Here is a 25715-nt window from a genome sequence, read left to right on the forward strand (position 1 = left end):
AAAACAAATACTCAGTGATGTTAGGTGCCCTCATTCTCATTTTAAAAGAGGACTCTCCATACACAGGTGAATGTGAATGGTCTGTCCCAGAAGTTTTGTCCAGACAGATGTTTTCTTTTCAGCCCTTGTGATCGCCCTCGTGTGATTGAGTCTTTGAGAGGCATAGAAGTGGTTGACATTGCTGCTGGGGGAGCACACAGCGCTTGCATTACAGCTGCAGGAGACCTTTTCACATGGGGAAAGGGACGGTATGGACGCCTTGGCCATGGAGATAGCGAGGACCAACTGAAACCTAAACTGGTAAGAAACCTTTGGAGCACTCAGCAGTCTTAGTCCAGTTAATATCTTCTGATTCATTAACTTTTTGCATTTCTGTGTACAAAGAATGAAAGGGCAAAACAGTGTCATGTATTCATAAGAAATGAGCGAACTGCCATGATTGGAAGGATAAAATGATAGAGGAGCTGCAAAACTTTGCTGGTGGTCACCAAACAAGGAGTGTGTGCTTACAAGGAGTTTATTTTAGAGATTTGAAGAAAATTTAAGGAAATATGTGAAGTTTCATGCTGCTTTGAGTGATGGATTGTGTCGCCTGGAATCTATTTAAAGTAGTGGCCAAGATAGGAAGGATGTGATGTATGTGGGTCACCCTTCTTACATTGTGGTTCCAAATCCCATACTTGGTCACTAGGTGGCATCATTTCAAAAGATGTCAACTAAATTCAGATTGTGATGCAAGTGCTCAAAAATGGTAAACTAGTAAAAGACTATTTGAAAAAAAAACCTTTTTTTTCCCTCCTTGACTGTATTCAGTACATGCCCAGAGTGCCTGAAATTATTTCAACAGAATAACCTTAGATGTTTTGTATTGTTTTCCCTGACACTGAGGTAAAAAATCCAACTAGTTCACCAATTAAAAAAAAAAAAATCCTGTATTTAAAATACATAATAGATTTTCATTTGCTGTTTGAAAAGGGCAGAGTTGGAGTTGCCTTTCTTTCCTTGTTCCTGTGCTGTAGTTCCAGTCATCACCTCTCCAAGCTGAGTTTGTCATCTTTCGTGAAACTAAAATACCGAGTCTTTTAAAGTGAACAAACATGGGTGATTTCATTCCAGGTGGAAGCTCTTCAGGGTTACCGTGTGATTGATATAGCCTGTGGCAGTGGAGATGCACAGACACTGTGCCTCACTGATGATGATACAGTCTGGTCCTGGGGTGATGGAGATTATGGAAAACTTGGGAGAGGAGGCAGTGATGGCTGTAAAGTACCAATGAAGGTATTTCTTGTAGTTATTTTCATCTCTTCAGAAACTATGATGTTGGTGGAGAATGCTGAAGACAGATTTGTCAATTTGTGAGAGCTTTCATCCATCCTGGAACATCAGGATTCTTCTGGTGGTTGTTAAGAATGAACTTTGTAGACTCCAATACCAAGAATTTAAGCTTTGTGCTGACTGTTAAAGTTGCACTTGAAGGTTTTGTAGAAAATGTTGCTGATTTAAATAATATTTCTCATTTATATTTTGCTTCCTCTCAAAACATTAGGTTTTGCCAAAAAAACTTCATGTTTCCTTCTGTTAATAAATTTGCATTTATCATAAGGTCAGTCCAGAAGGGGGTATCAATTAATTGAAAAGTAATCTTACTTTATATTAAACCCTTTCTGTGAGTGCATGGTTGACTTGGAATTTCTTCACATGTTACGGATGAAATCCATGTAGCTATTAAATTTGAATTCTAGCATTTGTTATGAAGGAGAATGTTGCTTGTGTTTGAGAAATATGTCTGTCACTTTGTATAACCATGCACAGTGGGTTTTAGACCCTAAATCCAGAATCACACTTAATTACTTGTATGCAGGTATCCCCATTCTGTTTCCAGATGTTTCCAGCATGATGTAACATAATGTTAAAATAGCTTGTTTGTTTCATCAGTAGATCCCATAGGACTGATGGTAAAGCAGCATAAGGTCCTACATAGAATAAATAGGAAGGGTCTGCTGGAGATAGAAATATTTTTATTATGTCAGCAGAATCACATCCATGTCATACAAGCTAAGGATGATTGTGAGTGTTAGTAGACAAAATCTTACCATTTCTACTCTGGACAATTGCAGAGTAACTATGGACAAAACATATGTAACAGTTTGGGAAATTTTAGCTTCTTTTTAGTACTTAAGTAGTAAACAGTAGAAAGGTGAAAGGAGTGGAATTCTTCTAAATCTTCTACATAAACATTTTAATTTGTAAATATACATATGGACATACAATATCATGTTATATTATACTTAAGAGAGTTTACAGTCTCCTTAATTAACTCATTTAATTTTCATTTTATATTATTTTTCTAGATTGATTCCCTTACAGGCCTTGGAGTGATTAAAGTAGAATGTGGATCACAATTTTCTGTGGCCCTTACCAAATCTGGAGCAGTGTATACATGGTAAGTATTCTGTATTTGTTATTTTGGCAGTGTTAGATGTCACCTTGTCTGTAACAGGTATCAAGTGTCGCACTTCCTTCAGTATTTTGATCTTCTCTTTCAAAAAGTTTTTGAGTTTCTGAGTCTTGATTAGTAATAAAATCTCCCGCTTTGGGGAACGTTTTCTAGTGCCATGAATGAGAAATCCAGGTATTTTGTCTTGGAAACCTAAGCACAGGGTTGTCATTCCAGACACTGACCACTGCAAGATACAGAACTTCCAAGGAGATCAGTAGAATTATAAGCATGAAGTGTCATGCAGGGCAGAAGGCGACAGTGTAGATAACAGTCGCATGTATTACCAAAATTGTATCTAGCTTGTGGCTGTAGTCTGAGATTTGATTTTAGAAATGATTCTTTTAATCTTCTTTACACCATTCCAAACTTTGTAGTTTAAACTGCTAGACTGAAATGTTTAAAAACACTTAGCAAAATGCCTTCTCAACTTCCCTCACCAACCTTGTTTGTATGACATTTAGGTATTCTTAAACTGTATGAAGTTCCATACAGTTCTCTGAGATGAGTCAATACACTGTTTTTGCAGATGAATGCTTCTAATACTTGACTCCTTTAAGAGTTAAAAATAAAGACCACTCTCTGGAAAAGTGGTAGAAGGAACTACCCAGTCTAAGTAGGAACATTGTCTTGGAGGTGTGAGAAACTGTACTGAGTCAGCAGAATCACATCCATACAAAGTAGTGATGATTCATATTGAATGTTTGGAGAGTATTTTGGTATTGGACTTTATAAGTAACTCTACAGGTCAAATATCAGACATAGCCTGTCATTACATTTTTTCCACAGTTAAAACACAGTTTTTAAATTTTTACTTCTCTGTGCAGGGGCAAGGGAGATTATCATCGCTTGGGCCATGGATCTGATGACCATGTTAGAAGACCACGACAAGTGCAGGGTCTGCAAGGAAAGAAAGTTATTGCAATTGCTACGGGGTCTTTGCACTGTGTTTGCTGCACTGAAGATGGTATAAAAATCAAATCATTTACTTAGTTCTTAGCAATGAATTGGAAAAAATTGAAACTTTATCTTTTGTCAACTGTTGATAGGTTGTCCTTGCTAAAAATGCTGGTTCTCTGTATACATGGACATATTTTGTCCAATAAAGAATTCAAGTTGCATAAGCACTGATGATCAAAGAAAAATAAAGGACTCTAAAGGTGATTACAGAAGGGTCAAGCATAGCACTGACCATTGACTTGGTGCCTTTTATTTATTTATTTTTTTTTTCAGGGTCTTGTGAGTTTGTTAAAGTGTTTAACTTGCAAAATGAAGCACTGCACAAGCAATATTGCTTCTTAAATAGCAAGTTGAGATAGTGAAAGTTCTTTGTAGCAGATTCACTCCCACAATTAGCAAGTCTGCACAGTAACTGAGTATTTTATAGGTGCTAGTGGAATACAGATGCCGAAAATGAATGTGAGCAATGAATATAGCTGCAGAAAATGAATGCTCAGGAATGAGGTTGTTACTTTGAAAGTACTTCCCAATTATCTTGCAACAGCAAGCACCTATTTTAATATCTTGTGTAGTAATACAGCTTATTATAGGAATTTAGTTTTGTCCAAAATATTAAACCTTTTAATTTTTTTTTCATATTGGCTTTGCTTTTTCTATGAAACTACTATGATACAGGCTGTTCCTGATGTTCTGTTACAGAGTGTGGTGCTCTACCATCTCCTCCTATTCTGGAGCAGAACCTTTCAGTTATACAATCTACGAGGAAAGAAATGCATCTTATGCTATTATCTCTCTCTGTAGAGACTGTGGACCTGACTGTGTAAATTAAGATTTATCTGCACTAGATAGTGGATTTCAGGATGGATGTCAATCACAGAAATCTTGTTTAAGGCCTTATCTGCTTAAAAAATTGATAATTTTATAAAACTATAAAAATGTTGTATATTAGCCTCAGGATAATGAATTATTTTTATTGATTTAGGGGAAGTGTATACATGGGGAGATAATGATGAAGGGCAGCTTGGAGATGGAACAACTAATGCCATCCAAAGACCACGCCTGGTTGCAGCGCTTCAGGGGAAAAAGATCAACAGAGTAGCCTGTGGCTCAGCACATACTTTAGCTTGGTCAACCAGTAAACCTGCTAATGCTGGCAAGCTGCCTACACAGGTAATGTTTCTGACTTATTGAATTCATATTTTAAACATACTTAGTGTGCTTACTGCTGGCCTTTCAGTAGATGTATTTCCTTTCCAAATCCCTGCATAAGCTCAGTGTGCTTTGGTTTGACTTCAAGTAGTTAGAGCCAGTTACTTTGTTTTACTTCTGTATTTTCAAAGGATTCTATTTTTCTGAGCTGAAAAAGCCTCTTCATTCAGTTTTTAATCCAAATGTGGAACAGTAACTTGGGTTGAAAATTGGCAGGAATTTAATTCTGCCCTGCAGCTATGAAAATGTTAGGCCTTCCAAGGGAGTTCTTTCTGCTTGCCTTATATTGAGAAGACTTTTTTTTAATATTCTGTATTTCAGCTATGCCTGGAAGTAGCGATGACAGGATGTAAAATATATTTGTTTATGGATAAATTGTAAAATCTGCAATTTGTAAAATGCACTTGCATTCTACTCATCATATAATAGTTCAGTTTAGAGGGATACTATTAGTATCTTTTATAAACAACTGAACTCCATGTATGAGGTTTTGACTGTCTTAATAAGCAAATATCTGAATTTCTAATACAAGTTTACCTGCACATCTAAGGATTCTTGTTCTGTTGAATACAATAAACTGTATAATAATTCTAATTTACATCACTACCTTATCGTAGGTTCCTATGGAGTACAATCATCTGCAGGAAATTCCCATCATTTCATTAAGAAACAGACTTCTACTCCTGCATCACATTTCAGAACTCTTCTGTCCTTGCATTCCAATGTTTGATCTTGAAGGAAGACTTGATGAAACTGGCCAAGGACCCTCAGTTGGGTTTGACACATTACGGGGAATACTGATATCGCAGGGAAAGGTATTTTATCAAAATGTTTCTAAGGGAGAGATTTGTAACCATAACAGAAAAGTGCTGTTTAAGTTGTTTTTGGAGAAAAAAAGAACCGTATATCTCAATTTGTTCTGTAAGTTGTGTATCAGATATCTGCACTCTGGTGATGCAAACCTCTTTTTGTTCTTTCTACAGTGTTTTTGTCAGTTCTTCATCATAGTGCTTTTGTGTGTTGATCTTGAAAAAAGCTTTGTGCTGTAAATGTTCAGTTTTTAGTGTAGCTAAATTCTTCTAGAGTATTAAGTGGTTGATACTTTGTAAAAAATGTAAGATAGCGGACAATGACCATTCATACCTGTTTGTATTTCAGTTATTAATGTCAGGTGATATACTAGTTAATGCAAAGCTCTGTGCAGGTACAAACTTGTTTTAGACTGGGCTAGAAGTGAAAACAGAATGCCTAGGAGTTCAGTCTCATGTGGTAGTAAAAGGAGGTTTTTGGAGTTAAGTCAGTCATGAGAAAATGTAATGCTTTAAAACTGCAATACTTGCTCAAAACTTCAGATATAATAAGCCATAAAACCATGATTTGCCTTCAGTGTAATCATCACTTTTGGGTCCGAATTTTCTCACTGTCACAGTGGTTTTGTCTAACTGAAGAAGAAAACATTATACAAACAGAATCTGCTGGGAGTTATCTTTGAAAAGAGAATTGATTAAGTTTCCCCCTGCAGTGCTGTTCTGTGTCCTTAAATAAGATAACATGGCCTGTAACTAGACTTCTTAGTATCTGTTGTCTCAGGATCTCTTTCTCTAGTAAAATTGTGTAGTAGAATAACCAGACTATGTACTTATTTCACAGACCAAAGGAAGTCATCAAAGCCTAAACTAGAAAGGAAACCCTTGCAGTTCCGTTCATGAGACTTTTATTTGCTAATGCTGTTAATTCTGAGTCCTTACATACATAATGGTACATATCAGAATGTGTGTGCAGGACACACATTCAACCTTGTTTACTTGAGTCTGCAGAATAGTTACAGAAAGGCTTCAGACATAAGATAAAATGGGATATCAGGCATAAATACATCAGAAGCTTTCATGAGGCATCAGAGGTTGTGATGCCATATTCATATCTAGGCATTTAAATCAAGCTTACCTTCAGAGATTCTAAAGATTTCAAAATCTACTTAATCTTGCTTAAAATTGACTGTAAAATTATATCCAAGTATTTAGTGAGGGAGCCTTAGATGCTTGAATTTGCTTTTAGAAAAATTTTATTTGTTGTTTATTTATTGCTTTCTATACCATCTTTGGCTTTTTTGATTATCAGTCTCTGATGTTAATTATCCTCTATATACTTAAATTTTTCTGATATAAACTAATTTACACTTGTACTCAGCAGTACATTTGTTGCTTAATCATTGTATCTGGGTGCAGTGCAACCTTTCAAGCCTTGGTTTTAAGTGATACAGATGGGACTTTCTTCTTTACTTTTTTAGTATCCTCACTCTTTCAGACATGAAACATATTAGCACGAATAACATGATCATTTGACTTAGATCTCACAGCTTCATATTTGGGTGCTTTTTTATTTCCTATGTTGAACTGTTTGTTTATCTGCAAATACATGCAGGGGTCTTACTTCATTTCAATTTTGCTATTATCTGTTTTTTGGGGTTTTTTTAGGAGGCAGCTTTCAGAAAAGTAGTGCAAGCTACTATGGTGAGAGATCGTCAGCATGGGCCAGTCGTGGAGCTCAACAGGATACAGGTATCTTCAGCTGAAGTTCTGATTCACTCTCTGTTTAGCCCTCAGTGCTGTGTTGGTCAAAGCCCTTTCTTTGTTTCATCTGTTAGGTATCTAAATGCTAAAGAGCTGATTTTTTTTCAGAGAATCAGACACTGAAGAAGTGAATGCAGTTTCAGGGCTGCTTGTATTCTTTTCAGTATGTTTTTATCCATACTGCAGTTGTTTGGGGAGAGGGTGACACTTGCTGAAATGTTAAGTGAATGATTTAGACTCTTAAGGAGCGAAGTATGTCCTGCTTTATAAAGGACTGCCTTTACAGAACTCACTACAGTAGGTAGTTAAGAGAGTAGTGATTCTGATGCTCTTCTTACCTTTCCAAATGCTTAACTGAATGAAGGGGAAAAAAGGGGGCTAAGAAAAAGGCAAGGAAAGAAGGCTCTTGAATATACATAATTTCATGATTACAAGCCGCACTGACGATAAGCCGCATCTCTGGGTGTTGGCAACATTTCATTCTTTGTCCATACATAAACCGCACCTGATTATAAGCCGCTCTGTCGTTTGCAGTGAGGATCAACAAAATTGCCAAGTAGTAACAAAAGCGCAGGATCGCGGGGTTTACTGGCGATGCTCGGGCCGTGCGGGCATGGGGCTGCTGACGAGGCTGGGTGGCCCAGCTTGGTGGGGCCGCTCGGGGCTGGCCGCTGCTGCCGCCAGGCTCGCTTGCCCTGGCCCGGCGCTGCCCCGCGGTGGCAGGCAGGGATGGAGCCTGCTGGCACCCACGGCGGTGGCGGCAGGCGGGGATGGAGCCCGCTGGCACCCATGGCAGTGGGGGCAGAAGCCCTCTGCTTTCCCCGCCGGGCCACGGGGATGGCAACACGGAGGAGTCCCTGCCTCCCACCCCCCCGCGCTGCCTGCACGGAGCCTGCCTGCACCCGCCACGCAACAGAGTAACCAATTTGTAACAATTGCGAAATGCCGGGTTTTACTGGCAAGTTCTCAGCTTGGCACCCTGGCTGGCACTTCCGGGGTTGGAAATTTCAGAAAATTTTTCACGTATTAGCCACTCCTGAGTGTAAGCCGCATTTCCGAGGTGGGAGCAAAGTTTTAGTCAAAATGGTGCGGCTTATAATCGTGAAATTACTGTAATTAAAATTCAGGATGATAAACTAAATGCTTGTCCTTTGCTGGTAATCACATGTAGTCATATTGATTGCAGAAGTCTTTGATACAAAAAGGCTTTTTTCTTTATCACTGATGTTAGAAAATGTAACGTTGTGCCTAAGGCCAGATATGCCTTTTTTCCATAGATTGTTCTGTAACACAGAATAGTAGAACATTGTTTGCATTTAAATGGACTGCAGTCTGATCTTAGAGTCCTCATTCATTTGTTTCCTGTTGTGGTGGGTTCTAATTTTTTTTCCCTTAAAATTGCAAAACTGTTACCATATGTGAGGTTAGAGTAGAGAAATAGTGAAAATTTCAACTTGTTATTTTCTGTTAGTGAGCAGAAATACATCCCATTTTGGCTGCACCCTGTTTGTACTTCCTTGCAACTTTCTGTGGACATATAAAATTTCTTCTGCTAATGTTCTGTGACTGTCTTGTTCTAGTTTATTATAATCGTAGAATCGCTAAGGTTTTTACTTACTGAGTCCAACTGTATTATTTGGGAAGCTGAAAAGGGTACCAGAGATTTTAAAATTTCTTTTTAAGTGTGTGAATTCAGAGAGTCCCAATAAATATTGCTGGTATTTTAAGCAGGAGTCCAGTGATGAATAGGTTTTGGAACAGTTTCCCAGTGTCCTCCTTCATTAATTGATACAGGCTTTCTCTTGTATTTAAGTTTGTTATTTATGTCTGTCTTGAACCCTAGAAAAGAATTGACAGATTCCCTTCTTCATAGCTTCTGGGGGAAATAAAATATTGATGTAACTAACTCTGTCAATTTAGCCAAGTGAAGACTAAAAAAGGTCATGTTTGTAATGTGGCCTGATTACACAGTACCAAGTATGGCTTACTATTTCTTGAGTTAGGTTTTGCTCCAAATAAAAATGTGGATTCTAAAACTGTTTGATCCTCTATAATATTTAATTGAAGATTCAAGGCTGCTTTATGTAGTCTCAAAAAAGCTAAATGTCAGTATTAAAAATTTTCATTTTATTTGCAGTTGTAAGTTAAAATGCAGCTGGGCTTTAAGACCCTTGGCTTTCAGAAGACTCTTCTTGCAGTTTATAGATTATATGGTGCAGTCAGTTCACTTCATCTTCCTTGGTGTAAAAAAACCAAACAGATGAGTTTTTAATTTAATCTTGTTTTCCAGGTGTTAACGTGTCTTTTACAGTACTTCCTCTGTGTCCCTTGCTGTTTAGTGGTTTCTTTGGAAGTAGCAGAACTGAACATAACAGCAGTGTAAACCCAAGCCAAGCAGCACTCCCTTATCCTGGTGTCCAGTGTTACAGGGACCACATTCCTTTAGAGTAAATCACATTGACCTTACATACTTCTTGGCTCTGGGGCTTTTCTGTTGGGAACCTTGTAAGGGTGAGGCATGGTAATTTTCTGTTTTTTTTCTGCTCGGGGTATGTGAAAAACAGTGTACTGTAACTCAACTAAATGTCAGCCTGGTGTTTCCATAGCATTTTATACTTTGAGCTGTAGGATGAAGGCAAACTTGGGTGCACAGAAACAATATGGGATGCTGTTGGAGGACTGCATAGGGCAGAAGAAACCTTGCATGCAGATTTATCAATACTACTTTTCGAGTATAGTCATTAAGTAAAATGCTCCAAAACAGCACCTAGACTTTGTTCTGGAAAGGTGTAATATAAATGGTCATAAACTAAGCCAGAAGTGAACTGGAGGTTAATTGACTAGACAGGGTTCTAGTGCTCAGGTTTACTTATTGACCCTCTTACTTGCAGATCAGATTTTCCTGGGATAAGTTTTGACTATTTCTGAATGGATACAGTCTCATGGATATTGGTGATCTGTGTGCATGTAGGAATCCATTTGCAGTCAGTAAAGGTTGAGAAGATAAATTGCAGAACACCAAGTGGGAAAAAAATGCCTTGTGTTTCTTCAGCTCTCTGTTCACTTTCCATTTCTTTCCTCTTTATGCTGGTGAAATACTTTTTGTATTCTTACCCTCTTTGTGTGCATCTCTTGCAGCAAAATCCATGGGAATTTACTTGCATGCCAATGTTAGGGATCTCCGTCAAATATTAAAGTAGACTTTTTCTGTAGGTGCCTAAGAACACACCACCTGTGTATCTATATACATATGTATTTTGATAGCATTTACTCATTTTTAGAGGCTCCTAGTAAGTATCATAGATGCATATTTAGTCATTGCTATTAATGAATATAAAAGTAACACATACTCAGTTTTCTGGACAACAGCACTGAGCAATCTGTCACATATGAAAAATGTACCCAGAATTGTCAATTTGAATCTATGAGTAAAGATAGGATGAATTAACTACATGGACAGAAATCAGAAAAACTGAATTAGCCAAGTCATCTGCTCCTTCTTTAGAAACAAGAGAAGTCTTTGTCATCAAACTTCAACTTTGCTATCCCTCTCTCTTTCCATTTTTCTGTAAAGATGAATGGATATAGTGCTGATTAGTGACAGATGAACAAAGAACGCTTGGAAATTCAAGATAAGGTGTTGGTGGTTGGGGGAACTGAAAATTCCTTATTTGTCTGCACAGTGATGCCAGTTGAAATATGTTCTTATAGCGACTTTTATAATATGCTTACTCAATAGGTAAAGCGTTCCAGGAGTAAAGGAGGACTGGCTGGACCTGATGGTACAAAGTCAGTGTTTGGACAGATGTGTGCTAAAATGAGTTCCTTTAGCCCCGATAGCCTTCTGCTTCCTCATCGTGTTTGGAAAGTCAAGTTTGTTGGTAAGAAAATTCTCAACATTCCACCTCTGCACTTAACTTTGCAGTTCTGTTGGGATTTACTCTTTTGGAGAATCTGAAGGAAGAAGGAAGGTGATCCAGAAAATCCGTGTATGTGTATGGGGCAGAGGAAGGTGCTTAAAATGTTTGGAAGTAAAAAACCTTTTAAAATGATTTTATAAAACCTCTTAAGATTGCTGGAAGCGTGTCTGTAATTCTGTTGAGGTTCTGAGACAGCTCTTCTGCTTACAACAAACATTCTGAAAAACCTAAACCTAATTTTTCAGCTGTCTAAATTTGCAAATAATCCTGGCTAGTTAGTGTTGCTAGTAGGGTTGTTTTTACAATTCACCTATGACTCTGAGCTTTTTAATGAAAAATATTTTGGATTGAAGAGCCATTCTATCTATTGTATAAGGGCTAAATAAAATATACCTATTTTAAAATGCTACTCATGAAAAAGCAACACTATTCCTTTTCTATTTCTGTTGTATGTTATTGTGATTAGCATATGGCGCAAAATATTTTTTCATTCTGTTAAAATAGTACTTTTGGCATTGTGATATGTCATTTAATCTAAATAATATGTTTTGCAAGGAACTGGAAACATCCAAATACTGAGCCAGACTTCTAGGGTTTTCATATGGAGGGATACAACACAGCACCTTTGAGTAAAAGTTGGCTTACTCAGTTATCCCCAGAGAGGAAATACAGTTTGTTTCAATACTTCAGTTATTTTTGAAAGAATATTTAATTTTGAGTCTTTTTTTCTTCTCCAAGGTGAATCTGTGGATGATTGTGGTGGAGGTTACAGTGAATCAATAGCAGAAATGTGTGAAGAACTTCAGAACGGGCTGACCCCTTTGTTAATTGTGACACCAAATGGAAGAGATGAATCTGGAGCAAACAGGGATTGTTTCCTATTAAATCCTGCTGCCAAGTCACTCCTGCATATGAACATGTTTCGCTTTCTTGGTAATTTCTTAGAAACTTACTGGCATTCTGTGTGCTTTATATGTAGTCAGAAAATCAGGAATCTAACAAAACTAATAAACAATGTTTAAACTTACAGGTGTACTTTTGGGCATTGCCATCCGGACTGGCAGCCCTCTGAGCCTAAACCTGGCTGAGCCAGTGTGGAAACAGCTTGCAGGAATGAACCTAACAATTGCTGATCTCAGTGAGGTGAGAAGGTTAAGTTCCTGGGTAGGATATAGCTTACAAAAGACAAGCAGACTCTAGCATTAACTTCTCAAGTGATTGATCTCTCTGGGTTTTATGTGCTTGTATTTTGACTGGACTTTTATATTTTGAATATTCTCAAATCTTCATGGGTTTGACTAGGCAATCTGTGTGGTTCAATTCCTACTTCCCAGTAGACCTTTCTGTAGCTATTACTGTCTGTTGTTCCAAGATGTGATAACTGGTTTGAAGGCACATGCCTGCACTGTTTTGAAGTAAAAGAAAGTGAATTTAAACTGTTACTAGTCTGTGCTCACATACTGAATTTTACAAGCTTTTAATTTCTGTTTACCGATCTCAGTAAATGTGGAGTAAGACTTAGGTCTTCATTATGAAAAAAAGTTCCTTCTCAATATTGTCATGTGGAAATGTACTTCCTATAAAAGCATTGAGTCATTTACTTGTCAGTGAGGGGATTCCTTTTGTACCAAACCCACAGCTGATAGGGATGATTATGCTTTTAAGCTTTAAATTCATTTTTCTTCTATGATGCAACTTCTTGGCAAATGCTCTTCAAAAAAATTGAAGTCAAGAATATGTGCACTGTCCCACATCCAACATAATGAAATTTTATGTAAAGTACTAAGCCATTTTATGGCTTTGAATTCAAGTTAGATAAACTGTGGTCAGACATTGGTCAGAGTTTTTGGTAGGTGACACATGATGCACAGCTTTTGATATGCAAGAGGTGCTGTTGTATAGTGCTAGTAAACTGACTTTAAATCGGATTTCTTACTTTCAAAGGTTGATAAAGATTTTATTCCTGGGCTTATGTACATTCGAGACAATGAGGCTACTTCAGAAGAATTTGAAGCTATGAGCCTCCCATTCACTGTGCCTAATGCAAGTGGTCAAGATATTCAGTTGAGTTCCAAGTATACCCATATTACACTGGATAACAGAGCAGAATATGTGAGGCTGGCAATAAACTACAGGTTTGTTGAATAAATCATTAAAATTACTGATATGAATATGCATTTTATTTTTAAAAATGTATATCAGCTTTTAAACAATATGCTACTTTAGCCTATTGTATACAAGTGTTTTAATATTTTCATATGTTTACAGTGTTGGTTTTCTGATTTCACTTTCATTTCCAAGGAGAAAAATGTGAAACATAATTTTTAGCAAGCAAAATAAATGAACAGGTGTGCCTCTAGATTTGTCCTGACTAAGAAGTTTTGGCAGCCGGTTTTACTGGTAGGGAAATGTCCCATGCATCCAATTCTTCCTGTGGGCTAAAGTAATAGGCTTGATCTTTGTGAAGAGAGCTTAGATCTAGTACTGCTGCACTCAGACCTTTTCATATCATCAACTGCAGTCAAGGGCAGTATCAGCTGAACTCTCACTCCAAATTGGAAGGTACAAACCAAAATGGTTCATTCCTTGGGTAGGACATTGATGCACAGCCATGGGTGCCACAAGCTGAACACTGCACAGAGATCAGTGGGAAATAACTACTGTGTTTGAGAAGACTGGCCTTTGGTTGCTTATGTGACCAGGTAGCTAATCTAGATGAGTGCATCTCGGAAACAATTACAAGCATCTTGTATCTGAAGCAGCGGGCCTAGTACCTACTGAAATATGTAAATTTAGATAATTTTGATAAGAAACTGGTTTAGGTTTGTTTTATTCAATCCACCATAGTCCCCTTTACAGAGTCCTCGAGCAAGACTATCATTACAGTCTTATATACTGGCTTATTAGTTCGTAGTTTTAGTGTCTGCCAACAATTATGAATTATAGCCTTAGTTTTTCTTTTTTTTACCCCACTGTAAGTGGTTATGAACCAATACTTAGACCTGTTTCTCACAGTAAAGAGAGAGATTTCATTTGGAGCTGATATTCCTTTGAAGAAATGTCTTTGCTCTCTTGCCAGTTCTGGCTGTCCTCAGAGGACATGAGCATTTCTAAAGCATTTTACAGTTAAAAGACCTTGTGGAAAAACATTTAAAGGTTAAGTATCAAGTTTTTAAACTATATGTAGCCTTTGAGAGGGAAAACTAGCACCTGAATAGAATCCATGTGAAAAAGTGGATGCAAAAGACCAAACTTGTCATGACATCTTTTCTTATTTTGGTAATAACTAGCCTGAGGATAGAATTTGAAAGAGATGTGTCTCTGCTCTGGAGGGCTGTGTAAAATATGTCAGAAATTACTTGACGGGAAAAAAATCAGCCAAACACAAATCATGTGTGACACCAGAAGCCGCAAAATGTAGCTTATCTATTCCTGTCTTAAAAATTTAAAAACCTACTGGCCCCTTAGGACCCTGTTTTAATTCAGACCCTTTTTTTTTTATATATGATAACATCTGTCTAGTGCTGAGAATGTTTGAAGTTAGAGTTTGAGGATACAGCCACTTTTTTTTCCATGAGCAGGTTGTTTCCAAATGGGATAATGGTTTGTTTTTGCCGGGCCTAGCACATGAATAATACTGGACATAAAATATCTAAAACTTTGGAAGATATCTCCTCCATATTGAGCTTGCTGTGCAATAGGAATTAGTGTAGAAAATCAAGTGTCTTGTAATAAATGTTTGTTCATGTTCTTTCATACATAGCTGGACATTTGAGGAGAGAATGGTTAAAGTTGCTTTGATAACACAGTAATTGCTGTAAATAATTGCTAGAAGGGACATTCACAGAAACTCTGAAAATGTTTCTTTACAGGCTTCATGAATTTGATGAACAGGTTGCAGCAGTTCGTGAGGGGATGGCCCGTGTTGTTCCAGTTCCTCTACTTTCACTCTTTACAGGATATGAACTGGAAACTATGGTATCAATTTCTACTTTTTTTACTTCTGTCAGATTAACTTGGAGTGGGATTATTCACTCATTTGTTTTGCTAATACAAACCCCACATTAAATGCTGTTTACAATGATTGCTGTGTAGTTGAAAACATCAGTTCAAGGAAAGACCCAAAAATGTTTAATTGCTCTCTTGGTGTTAATAAAATTATTTTGACATAGCTGAGCAGTGATGTAATGAATTATTTCAGGAAGAAACAAACAAACAAAACAAAAAAACCCCAACCAAACCGCATGCCAGTGATCTCGTGAGTGATCTAGAAAGTAAATTGGAGATACTTATCCTAAATTCAGGAGTATGAAAACTCATTATTGTTGCCTGATGGGAAGATGTATATTTAGTATTATTGTATTAGGAGACTATGCAGAGCATTTCAAAGAATGAATGCTCAGTTTGTCAGTGTAAAAGCTGATTACATATTTTAAAGGAAGGGAGGGAACAAATCACCTGTAACTAAGTTGATCAGACTTTTGTAGCCTATCACTGTATTTTATTTTTCAGGTATGTGGAAGCCCAGATATTCCACTTCATCTCCTGAAATCTGTAGCAACTTACAAAGGCATTGAACCAACTGCTTCCTTGATACAGTGGTTCTGGGAAGTGATGGAGTCCTTCTCCAACACAGAACGATCTCTCTTCCTGCGTTTTGTGTGGGGCAGAACAAGGCTGCCCAGGACTATTGCAGACTTTAGGGGGAGGGACTTTGTTATTCAGGTAAGGTGTGTGGGATGGGGAAAGTTGGGGCCATCTTAAAAAGCTGGTAGTGGAGAAGTAGCAGTGTGACATATAACAAAAGCCTGATTTGATTAAACTGTTCTGCAACTTTACATTGTAGATTCAACAGTGCAACAGTTGAATAATATCTGTGACAGTTACATAATGTATAGAATTGTTCTTCTATCTTGACTTGGACAAGTGGATATTCCTTTCATTTCCCAGCCGTTTGTTTCTGTGAATTTTGATAGCTTTCCACTGTCAGACAGCTTTTTATTTTACTGGCATTTATTTAACATTTCATTCAGTATAGTTAATAATTTCAGCTAAATTAAAACTACACAATCTTTAAATAATTTTTTGATGTCTTCTGAAGTAATAGTGTCTTTTTTAGATTGTTCCCAATCACATATTTGTAATCAAAGCAGCTCATACATGTCTGTTTTTATTTATTGATTTAGTGGAGGGAAAATGGATTTGGCCTCTTCACTGTTCTTTTTGATTCTGATGCTGAAATTTCTTAAAATATAACAAGCTGCTGAAAAAAAAATCGATAATACTTATTTGTGTTTTGGACAGTGAATAAAAAAAAAAAATTAATCCTTTTTTTTCCCTTTTTTTATTAACAGGTATTGGATAAATACAATCCTCCAGATCACTTCCTTCCTGAGTCATACACATGCTTCTTTCTCCTGAAGCTGCCCAGGTATTCCTGTAAGCAGGTCCTGGAGGAAAAACTGAAGTATGCCATTCACTTCTGCAAGTCCATAGACACCGATGACTACGCGCGCATAGCGCTGACAGGAGAGCCTGCGGCTGATGACAGCAGTGATGACTCTGATAATGAAGATGCAGATTCTTTTGCTTCAGATTCTACACAGGACTACTTAACAGGCCATTGAAAAGTTATATAAGGAATAGTTGTTAAAAGCACTGAGGCAAAATGCCAAAATGACAATGAAGCCAAGGACAGTTTAGGTTTCAGAATAGAGACTGTATAGTCAGAGGGATGGTAATCTTCTGAACATGGGGAAAGTGTGTTTGCTACTCACAGTAGGACTTAAGGATTACAGCTTAATCCATCAGCTTAAAATAAATGGCACAGTATATGGGCATTTAACATTTATTTTAAGAGCTGAAAAGGGCCTCCCATAATGCTGCACTACATTTAGAACCTTTGTGTTTACTGAAGTGTTGTAAATGTTTATATAAATATGGTAGTGCAGCATCCAAAAGGCAGTGAAACCTTTAAATTGTGGGTGCAATAGGTTTTTTCATATTAAGTGTTGTGTTCTGTGCATCTTCTTGATTGTATATTGGAAATACTGTGCAACAATGGAATAGTATTATAAATATTTCAATTAACTTTACTAGAAGTTTGTTAAAAGTTTTTGAACATCGAATAAACATTATTCCTTGAAATTCTTCTATAGATAATTAAAAATGGCCAATAGTTTCACCTCCACCCCTGGTTTGTATATTTTAGCTTATGCATTATTTATCTCCAATTTGATACCTTTCTGTGAACAGCATCATAATTCTTATCATGGAAAGTGTACTGTATATAATTGGTGCCATGTAAATGCAAAAAGTTATAATTTCCCTCTAAATAAAAGTTCTGCCACATTAAGAACCAGGATGTGTTTTTTCATGGTAATGCAGCTCGGACACGGGATGAACATTGAAACAGCTCTGCTAAGAAATATTTCTTACAGATTTTCTTAAAATATTTTTTGGTCAAAACCTTACAGCTTTTGACCAAACTGCTCCACCAATAGTAGGTGCATTGCCAGGGAGAGTTTGTGAGCTACACAAGTAAACTTGAGCAAGTCCAGATAACATATTAATTATAGTGATTAGGTGCACTTTGTTTATGCAGTTGTTCCTAAGGCTGCTATTTTCAGTAATTTATTCTTGGACACTTGGGAAAAAATTTTGAGGAAGTGTAATGGAGAGGTGTTATGAAGTGCCTGAACATGAAGAGAAGAGTCTGACGACTCTCATGTAACATCATTATCTCTGAGAAATTTTAGTTACCTTACAAGGCCTGGTCATGACACATTGGCACAGGACATGTCCGACTTGGAGACAAGGATTTATGGTGACATGTTCTTACCAGTGAGCTTATGGGAGCCACCTCTGCTTTAAAGAATCTGAAAAGAAAATTCTTCTCACCAGTTAGGCAAATGCTGTGGTAAAGATGTTTCTGCTCAACAAAACTGACAAAATAGATTTTGTGAAACAGACTGGGACATGTTAAGTAGTATCTAACAATGTTATGACTTTCCTAGCAGAACTATATATAAAATAGGTGTGTATCATTAATTATCATAATGTATCACTATTAATTACACACATATTTGGAAAGGAGAAGCCTTGTTAACCACTATTAAACTTTACTGAAAAATCTTGGCAGTTAAATAACTCCTTCTATGAAAAATTCAGAAAACTTCCCAGTTTGAGCAAATCAGTTTCACCTCTGCCAGAAACATTATTCTCTACTCTGCCTCACACACAGAAACAATGGCTCCACAACCCCATTCAAGACTAAGATTTGCATGGACACTAAGATTTGTGTGTAACAGTCCTGGAGTAATTCTTTCTTATCCTGTTCCAGGCCAGTGCAGAGTGGAAAATGGAGAGGGGGTGTACATGGTTACTCTGGAATGGATGTGGAGACTGGCGTGGATGCAGTGAGATGAATAATAGGTCTCCTGACCACACAGTTTATGCACTAGTTTTTCAAAATTGGAGATTAATTGTGCCAAAGCACTAATATTTTACTTTAAAATCTATTAGAAGGTGATGTCATAGCATTGCTTCTGTAATTATTAGGATAGGTATATGTGAGTATTGAGCATTTTACCATTTAACATTTTAAAATTATAAGTGGATTCATTCTTTTTTAGTGTGTGCATTTGACTTCTGTTCCAACAAGATTAAATATTAACTGTGATCATGAACTAAGTTTTCATGAGAGAAACTTGATATTTTGGTATAGTGGTGAGACTGTTGGTAGTTAGATGTTAATGGTTTCAAATACTTAACCTTTAGAATCCTCGGTTTAGTGCTAAAGATCTCTTACAATAAATGCCCCATTCTTGATCTTGTATTTCATTGGAGGTTCCAGAAGTCAGGCCTGTGCTTTGTCCCCCAAATTTTCTCTGTCTGCTGGTGAAAAGTGCTGTAATTTTTTGACTCTTTAGGATGCAAAACTCAAAAACCTTTAAGAAACCTCTTTTATCTTTGCTGCTGAATTGAATTTCTCCTGAGGGTAAGGAGTGAAGAAGCATGGAAGTGCTCATGTGGTTGTCTGCTGCCCTTCGTGGTCCTAACACCGAAGTGCTGTAGGCATCCAACCTAATCAAAGGGATTCTTTTCAGGAGAGGGGATGAATGATACACACCCAGATCTCAGTACAAGATCTTTGACCAAGTTCAATTGCCATTCTTGAATTTCAGGTCCCATTTCAGAAGCATATGGACTACTGTAACACGGAGTTTCTAACTTGCTTATAGGAAAGAAAAAGAATGTCAGGATTCTCTATCCAAGAAAAGCAAGAAGAAAGTATGCTTAATGTAAGGAATATGTATGCATTATTGTCCTGAACATTGCATTGTTGCATACAGTTGCATTGAACTGTAAAAGAAATTTCTTGGGCCTCCTTTGCTTTCCCATCTTAGCAGAAGTGTGGCAGGCACCTTTTTACAGCGTGATGCTTGTCACCTGTGGCCTGATGTACAGTATTTCCTAGATTATCAGGTTGCAAGAGGCCTCAAAATTAATCTGCTCCAACCTTTATTGGCAAATGTACAATTTAGACAAGACAGTTCAGCATTCTGTCCAGCTGAATCTTGTAAGTATCCATGTTGAGGAATCTGCCACCTCCCGAGTAAGATTATTCTGTGAAATTTTTTTCTCTTCTGTCTAATAGTAATCTTCTCAAGAATAATTTGTACCATTACCTCTTTTCTTTTCAATGTCACTCCTTGTAAAAAAGGAGTCTGTAAGCGCCCTTTACGTACTGAAACATGGGTAAGGTCTCCCATAAAGCTTCTTTTCTCAAGGTTGAACAAACCCAGTTCTTACAGCCTTTCCTAACATGATGGGCCTCCCAATCCTCTGCTCCTCTTTGTGGTCCTTCTCTAGATCCTCTGCAGTCTGTCCACATCTTTGCATAGTAAGGACCAAGACAACAGGACTACTTTTGTCAGTGATGGTAATTCCATCTGGATGTAACCCAGTATCTCGCTGGGTTTCTTTGCTGCAGCAGCACACTGTTCATTCGCATTGAGTAGACCATGTCCACCACTTGCCACAAATCAGCCAAGCCACTGAATGTGTCCTAAAAGTGAGCAGGTTTGTCAAGTGTGATTTACCCTTCATGAATCCCTGCTTGCTTTTCCCAGTCATGGGCTTCATCTCACTTGTGATAGGCCCCCAGGAGGATTTGTTCCATAATTTTCCCAAGGACTGAAGTAAGGCTGATGAGCCTGTAACTTCCTGGATCATACAGTAATTTCACGATTATAAGCCGCACCATTTTGACTAAAATTTTGGTCCGAACCCAGAAGAGCGGCTTATAATCAGGTGTGGCTTATATATGGACAAAGAACAAAAAGTTGCTGTTTTAGTTTGGAGGACAGGTGTCTGCTGAGAAAGGCAGGAGCTTCTCTTTGAAATGGAGAATGTAAACCCCCTCCCTCCAAATTATTATAATTTTGAAATCAAGGGGCTTTCAAGCAAAAATATGGGAATTAGGAATAACAGTTCTTTTCTAGGGAAATTAAAATAGAAATACAGTACTACGAAGAAACAAACCCCAAACCCTGACAAAGTCAGAGTACAACCTGACACCCTGTCAGGCAGGGTGTTGGTAGCAGTCCCATTAAATGGTGGCTGCATCCTCCTGCAGTGACAGATGTGATTCAGTTGGAGCAGTGCTCCTGCAGAAGGTGCAGTTTCCCTCTGGAGGTCCAGTGGTGATGTGGAGAAATCCGGTTTTCCTCTGGAGTCCAGTGGAGAAAGGGGCTCCCTTAGGGTCCCAAAACCTCTGTTTTTATTTTGGTAAGAAATGTTGGGCTCTTCCCCCTGGCTGGAGCAACTTCCAATGGGATGCAGTAATTTTATCAGTCCCACAGTGAGACTCAATGGGCCATTAGCAGAAAATGACTCGCTGGAGGAAGGATGGGTTGTGAAAAGATAAAGAACAATGCCCTGCCTGGTTTCAATGGATGGCCCATTAGCAGAATATCTGCCGTGGAGATAAGGACCACTGCCCCCACCCTCAACAGATGGTGATGGAATAGATACCTTTTATCACACTCTGTATTGTAATGTGTGGCTATAATCAGGTGCGGCTTATGTATGGACAAAGAATGAAAAGTTGCTGGCACCCGGAGATGCGGCTTATACTCAGTGCGGCTTATAATTGTGAAATTACTGTAAGACCTTCTTTTAGATGAGGGTCACATTAGCCTTCTTCCTGTCTTCTGGGATAGCCCCTGGTCTCCACAGTTCTCCAAGGCTCTGGGAAGTGCACCCGTAATGATGTCAGGCAGCTCTCATAAACACTCTCAGGTGGATAATGTCAGGGCCCATCAGTTTGTAGGGGTTGAGCTCCTGTAACAATTCACATACCAGCTCTTTCTTCACTGATGGTGGCTCTATGTTTGCCTCAACCCAGATTTTTGTTCCAAAGGCCAGAGGCCCAACAGTGCTGGTAAAGACTGAGGTGAAGAAAGCATAGAGAACTTCTGCCTTTTAAGCATTGTTATGACTAATTCACTTTTTCTGTTGCACAGCAAATCCATGTTTTCCTTCTGTTTTTACTTGTTGTTTACATACCTGAAGAAACCTTTTTTGTGGTTTTTTTGCATGTCTAGCCAATATCAGTTTGAGCTGAGCTTTTGTTTTTCTGACTGCATCTCTTCGAACCCTGGCACTGTGCTTGTGGTTCTCAGTGGGCCTTCACCCCTTTTCCTCTAGCCTTTACCCATCCAGTGTAATCCTACAGCCATGTGAGTTGTTGTACCATGTTTCTGTAATCCCTGTGACATAAATTTCTGACTGGGTGCTGAGCCCCAGCTCCTTGTGTTTGTTCCTCAGGCTGCATTCATTGATATACACATACTTGAGGTGGTTAGTCCTGAGGAGTATTTGTCCCTGCTCGAGTCTGGAGCTAGATATCTTCAACATCCCTTCCAACTCAAACCGTTCTGTGATTCTAAGAGGGAGCAAACTTAAATGAAAAATTCACCTTTCCAGAGAATGTGGGAAAAAGCAACCTTTCCAGGCAGGGGTGCAGCAAGGAAAAGGAGAGAAAAACTCTCTCTGGCAGCCAACACCATGACTTGTTTTCAGGGTGAGGCTAAGACAGAACTAATGGTTCATTCACCCCTTAGTGATATTAACCAAACCTACCCTGCACTCTGCTACTGTTGGAGGTCTCTGAGTGTTTCATATCATGCTACAATTGTAATCATACTGCTCAGCCCAACACTGAGTGTGCCTTGCCAGCAGTGGGATGGCCCACGGGGAAAGAAAAGCATCCACGAACTTTTGATCCTTGCTCACAGTGTGCCTCTGGCAAGGACACAGACGCACATCCCAGCCCTCTTGACTGTGCCTGGATGTGCTCTGAAAGGCTCCACGCAACAGGTCATGGGATGTGGTCAGGAAGGAATGCAGATAACAACAGTACCCTTTCAGCTCTGGGCCCTGAAAGGTGGCATTCAGTGCCTGCCTGACCCTGCTCCTGGCCATAGCCTCTGCCTGTGCAGCTGCTCCACAGGCCAAATGCTGCCCATCTGCATAGGCCAGGGAGCTGCTGGACATTTATACCTTGCTTCATGGGCACAAGGGCAGGACAGCAGTGTCCAGGTGATGCAGGAAGGTCTACCAGCACCACTACATTATTGTCTGTATAAGAAGATGCAAATACAAGAGCAAACGCCCTTTTATGCACAAACACACACGTCAAAAGAAGCATGAGACAGTACTTATTTCACAAGAGGAGCTCCTTGTCCAAAAGCCATCTCTTATCCCTAGGACTAATCATAACTCAGCTGAGACAATTACAAAGATAAACCTTTATCTGTGTGGCTCTCTCATTTACACAGAGAAACAAATCCTGAATGGCTTCAGATTCTGTATCTCACTGTGCCTGTGCCAGTCTCCACATCTATTCCACAGTAACCATGTACACCCCCTCTCCATTTTCCACTCTGCACTGGCCTGGAACAGGACGAGATAAAGAATTACTCCAGGATGTTACACTGGTGCCCATGCAGAGGTAAATCTTAGTCTTGAATGGGGTTGTGGAGCCATTATTTCTGTGTGTGAGGCAGAGTAGAGAATAATGTTTCTGGCAGAGGTGAAACTGGTTTGCTTAAACAAGGAAGTTTTCTGAATTTTTCATAGAAGGAGTTATTTGACTGCCAAGATTTTTCAGTGAAGTTTAGTAGTGGTATACAAGACTTTTCCTTCCCTCCAAAGTTACATATTCCTCTATCATTTTTTCCTACTATGTGTATAATTAATAGCAATGTGTTATGATAATTAATGATACACACCTATTTTATATATGGTTCTGCTAGGAAAGTCATAACATTGTTGAATACTAGTTAAAATGTAGTTAAAACATGTCTGTTTTACAAAATCTATTGTGTCAGTTTTGTTGAGCAGAAACATCTTTACCACAGCACTTGCCAAACTTGTCAGAAGTGCTTTCTTTTCAGATTCTTTAAAGCAGAGGTGGCTCCCATAACCTCACTAGTAAGAATATCTCACCATAAATCCTTGTCTCCATGTTGGACTTGGACAGAGGAGAGGTGTACTTCACAAGATACTCTCATCTCACTTGACAGTTTTTTGTTTCTGACCTTTACTTTCCACTGACGTAACTCCATCAGACCAAAAAGCCATACTGAAAGGAAAAGAGCTCAGCAACATCACCAGGGATGACCTCCAGGGACCTTGGCCAACTTTGTGTTTCTGAGCTGCACACACATGTCCATTTCTGAAGGGTGGATCTGATCACACAGGGTGCTGAGGACTGCTCAACACTGGCGATGCAAAGTCCATCTCAGTGGCAGGAAAAGCATCATGTCACTTCATGACAAGGATAGTTCACCAGATGAAAGACCTCTGTCATGCCAAAATTGAACTCCTACACAGCATAGCCCCCTTTCAGAGCGGCCTGTCATTCCCATGTTGGCTTTTCAGGCCAGTGAATACTTAACCCACAACAGATGCTTTGCAGCCCTTCCCAAGTCAGCAGTACCACGGTTATGATGTTAGTAGGAACTGCTGTCTTAATCAGACATTTCATGAAAACTCATTAAATGACCACAAGACCAACCACGTCAGTAAATGAGTGCTCTGTAGTTTCAATTCACGTCTTTCCCAAAAGCAGCAGAAGTGAATCCAGGCTCTGGTGGGTAGAGGGGGCACTGACTATTCCTACAAATGCTGCTGTCTCAGGGTTGAGATCATAAAATAACCTGAATCTCCCAGAAGAGCCACGGAACAGTTGCTTTACCATCTTCTGTGAGGCCTTAGCAGCAGCAGTTACCACTCCATACAGATGAGAAGGTGATACTCCATGGCAAGAATGAAGCCTTGGCAGTCAAAGAATTGTGTACAATTTTCAAAAATGCAGCCTATGTGATGAAACAGCTTTTCTGTACAGCACAGGAACTTTGATCTCCTGACTGCTGGTCCTATGCCTTAACCACACAGGAAGCTCAAAAATCTCCCACGGGGTTGTCTTCCCCTATGCATGGGTATTTTATCCACACTGCAAACTGCCTGAGAGTCAGATCATCTAGGAAACAACTATCAACCCAGTACTGACATCCTGCAGCACACAAGGTAGTAGCTTTTTGTGGAATCCAGGCTTGGGAGGCAAAAACAGGGCTGAAACCAAAAGTGATTTCACTGCAGGTTGTCCTGTCTTCTTACATCTTCTTATTAAATCTTTTAGTAACTCTTCCTCTGCATGACTGTACTCTCTATCCCATGTGTACACTCAGCCACAAGGACTGAATGTCAGCCACCACTGAGATCCATGTGGGTGTGTGGGAAAGGTGATGCTAACTGCTGGCACAGCCGGAGCCTTGGCATCAGCTACTGGAACAGTTGAGGGTCCAAAATTCCAAATTTCGAAAAATCCCAAAGGCTACCAGGCAGAGCCCTACATGGATAACTCTGGTCATACGTACCACAGACTGAAACCTGGTCAGTGTCTCTCCCAGGCAGCAGCAGCCCCTGGATCACAGGAAGGAAAGTGTGTGATTTTTACTCCAAAGCTAATTTCTTTCCTGGTTTTGTCCAACCCTTTTAACCCCAGGCATCCCTGTCCTCTGCAGGAGCATGGAGGAAGAGCAACTCACCCAAGGCAGCCCAAATCTCACTACATATACCCACACAGGTATTTCATGCATTTTGTTTCTTCCTCCTGCTATGCACTGCACTTCATAATCCACTGACTTCTGCATTGTTCAGGTCAGACAGGCAACCTAATTTTGGACATGAACCGTGTTCTCCAGGATGTTTCTAGGTCAATGTGATGAAACTGAGGAAAAACATGAGAAGCAGCAGAGCCAGGAAGGACATATGCAGAAGTACTGCTCAAAAAGTCGTTTCCAGTTTAGGAGAAACCTTCATATTTTGCCTGTAGCTTTACCTATAAAATTTTGATGTTACACTTTCTTGCTTTTTTTCTCCTGTATGTTGCTGCCAAACAGCATAACAAAGCTCAGCTGACCATCAAACTGCAATGGCACTTTTTGCCCCCACACACTGAAGTTTTCACAGGGAAACAAGAAGGTT

At 39.0% G+C, this 25715-nt stretch overlaps 1 protein-coding gene across 3 annotated transcripts in view; it reads left to right on the forward strand.

Annotated features, from left to right (window-relative positions):
* Positions 1–17517, forward strand: part of HERC2 (HECT and RLD domain containing E3 ubiquitin protein ligase 2) — a 106341-nt gene extending 88824 nt beyond the window's left edge. For all 3 annotated transcript variants that reach the window (XM_033053062.1, XM_033053064.1, XM_033053063.1), the window contains exons 80-93: positions 123–300; positions 1117–1278; positions 2352–2443; positions 3325–3464; positions 4440–4627; positions 5284–5481; positions 7141–7224; positions 10976–11117; positions 11895–12089; positions 12187–12299; positions 13101–13291; positions 15029–15134; positions 15669–15881; positions 16511–17517. In XM_033053062.1, coding sequence (XP_032908953.1) covers positions 123–300; positions 1117–1278; positions 2352–2443; positions 3325–3464; positions 4440–4627; positions 5284–5481; positions 7141–7224; positions 10976–11117; positions 11895–12089; positions 12187–12299; positions 13101–13291; positions 15029–15134; positions 15669–15881; positions 16511–16783 — 2275 coding nt within the window. In that variant the 3' untranslated portion in view covers positions 16784–17517. The remainder of the gene's footprint in view (positions 1–122; positions 301–1116; positions 1279–2351; positions 2444–3324; positions 3465–4439; positions 4628–5283; positions 5482–7140; positions 7225–10975; positions 11118–11894; positions 12090–12186; positions 12300–13100; positions 13292–15028; positions 15135–15668; positions 15882–16510) is intronic.
* The last annotated feature ends 8198 nt before the right edge of the window (positions 17518–25715 follow it).

Source organism: Catharus ustulatus, chromosome 2 (genome assembly GCF_009819885.2).
Source record: "Catharus ustulatus isolate bCatUst1 chromosome 2, bCatUst1.pri.v2, whole genome shotgun sequence".
Classification (NCBI taxonomy): domain Eukaryota; kingdom Metazoa; phylum Chordata; class Aves; order Passeriformes; family Turdidae; genus Catharus; species Catharus ustulatus.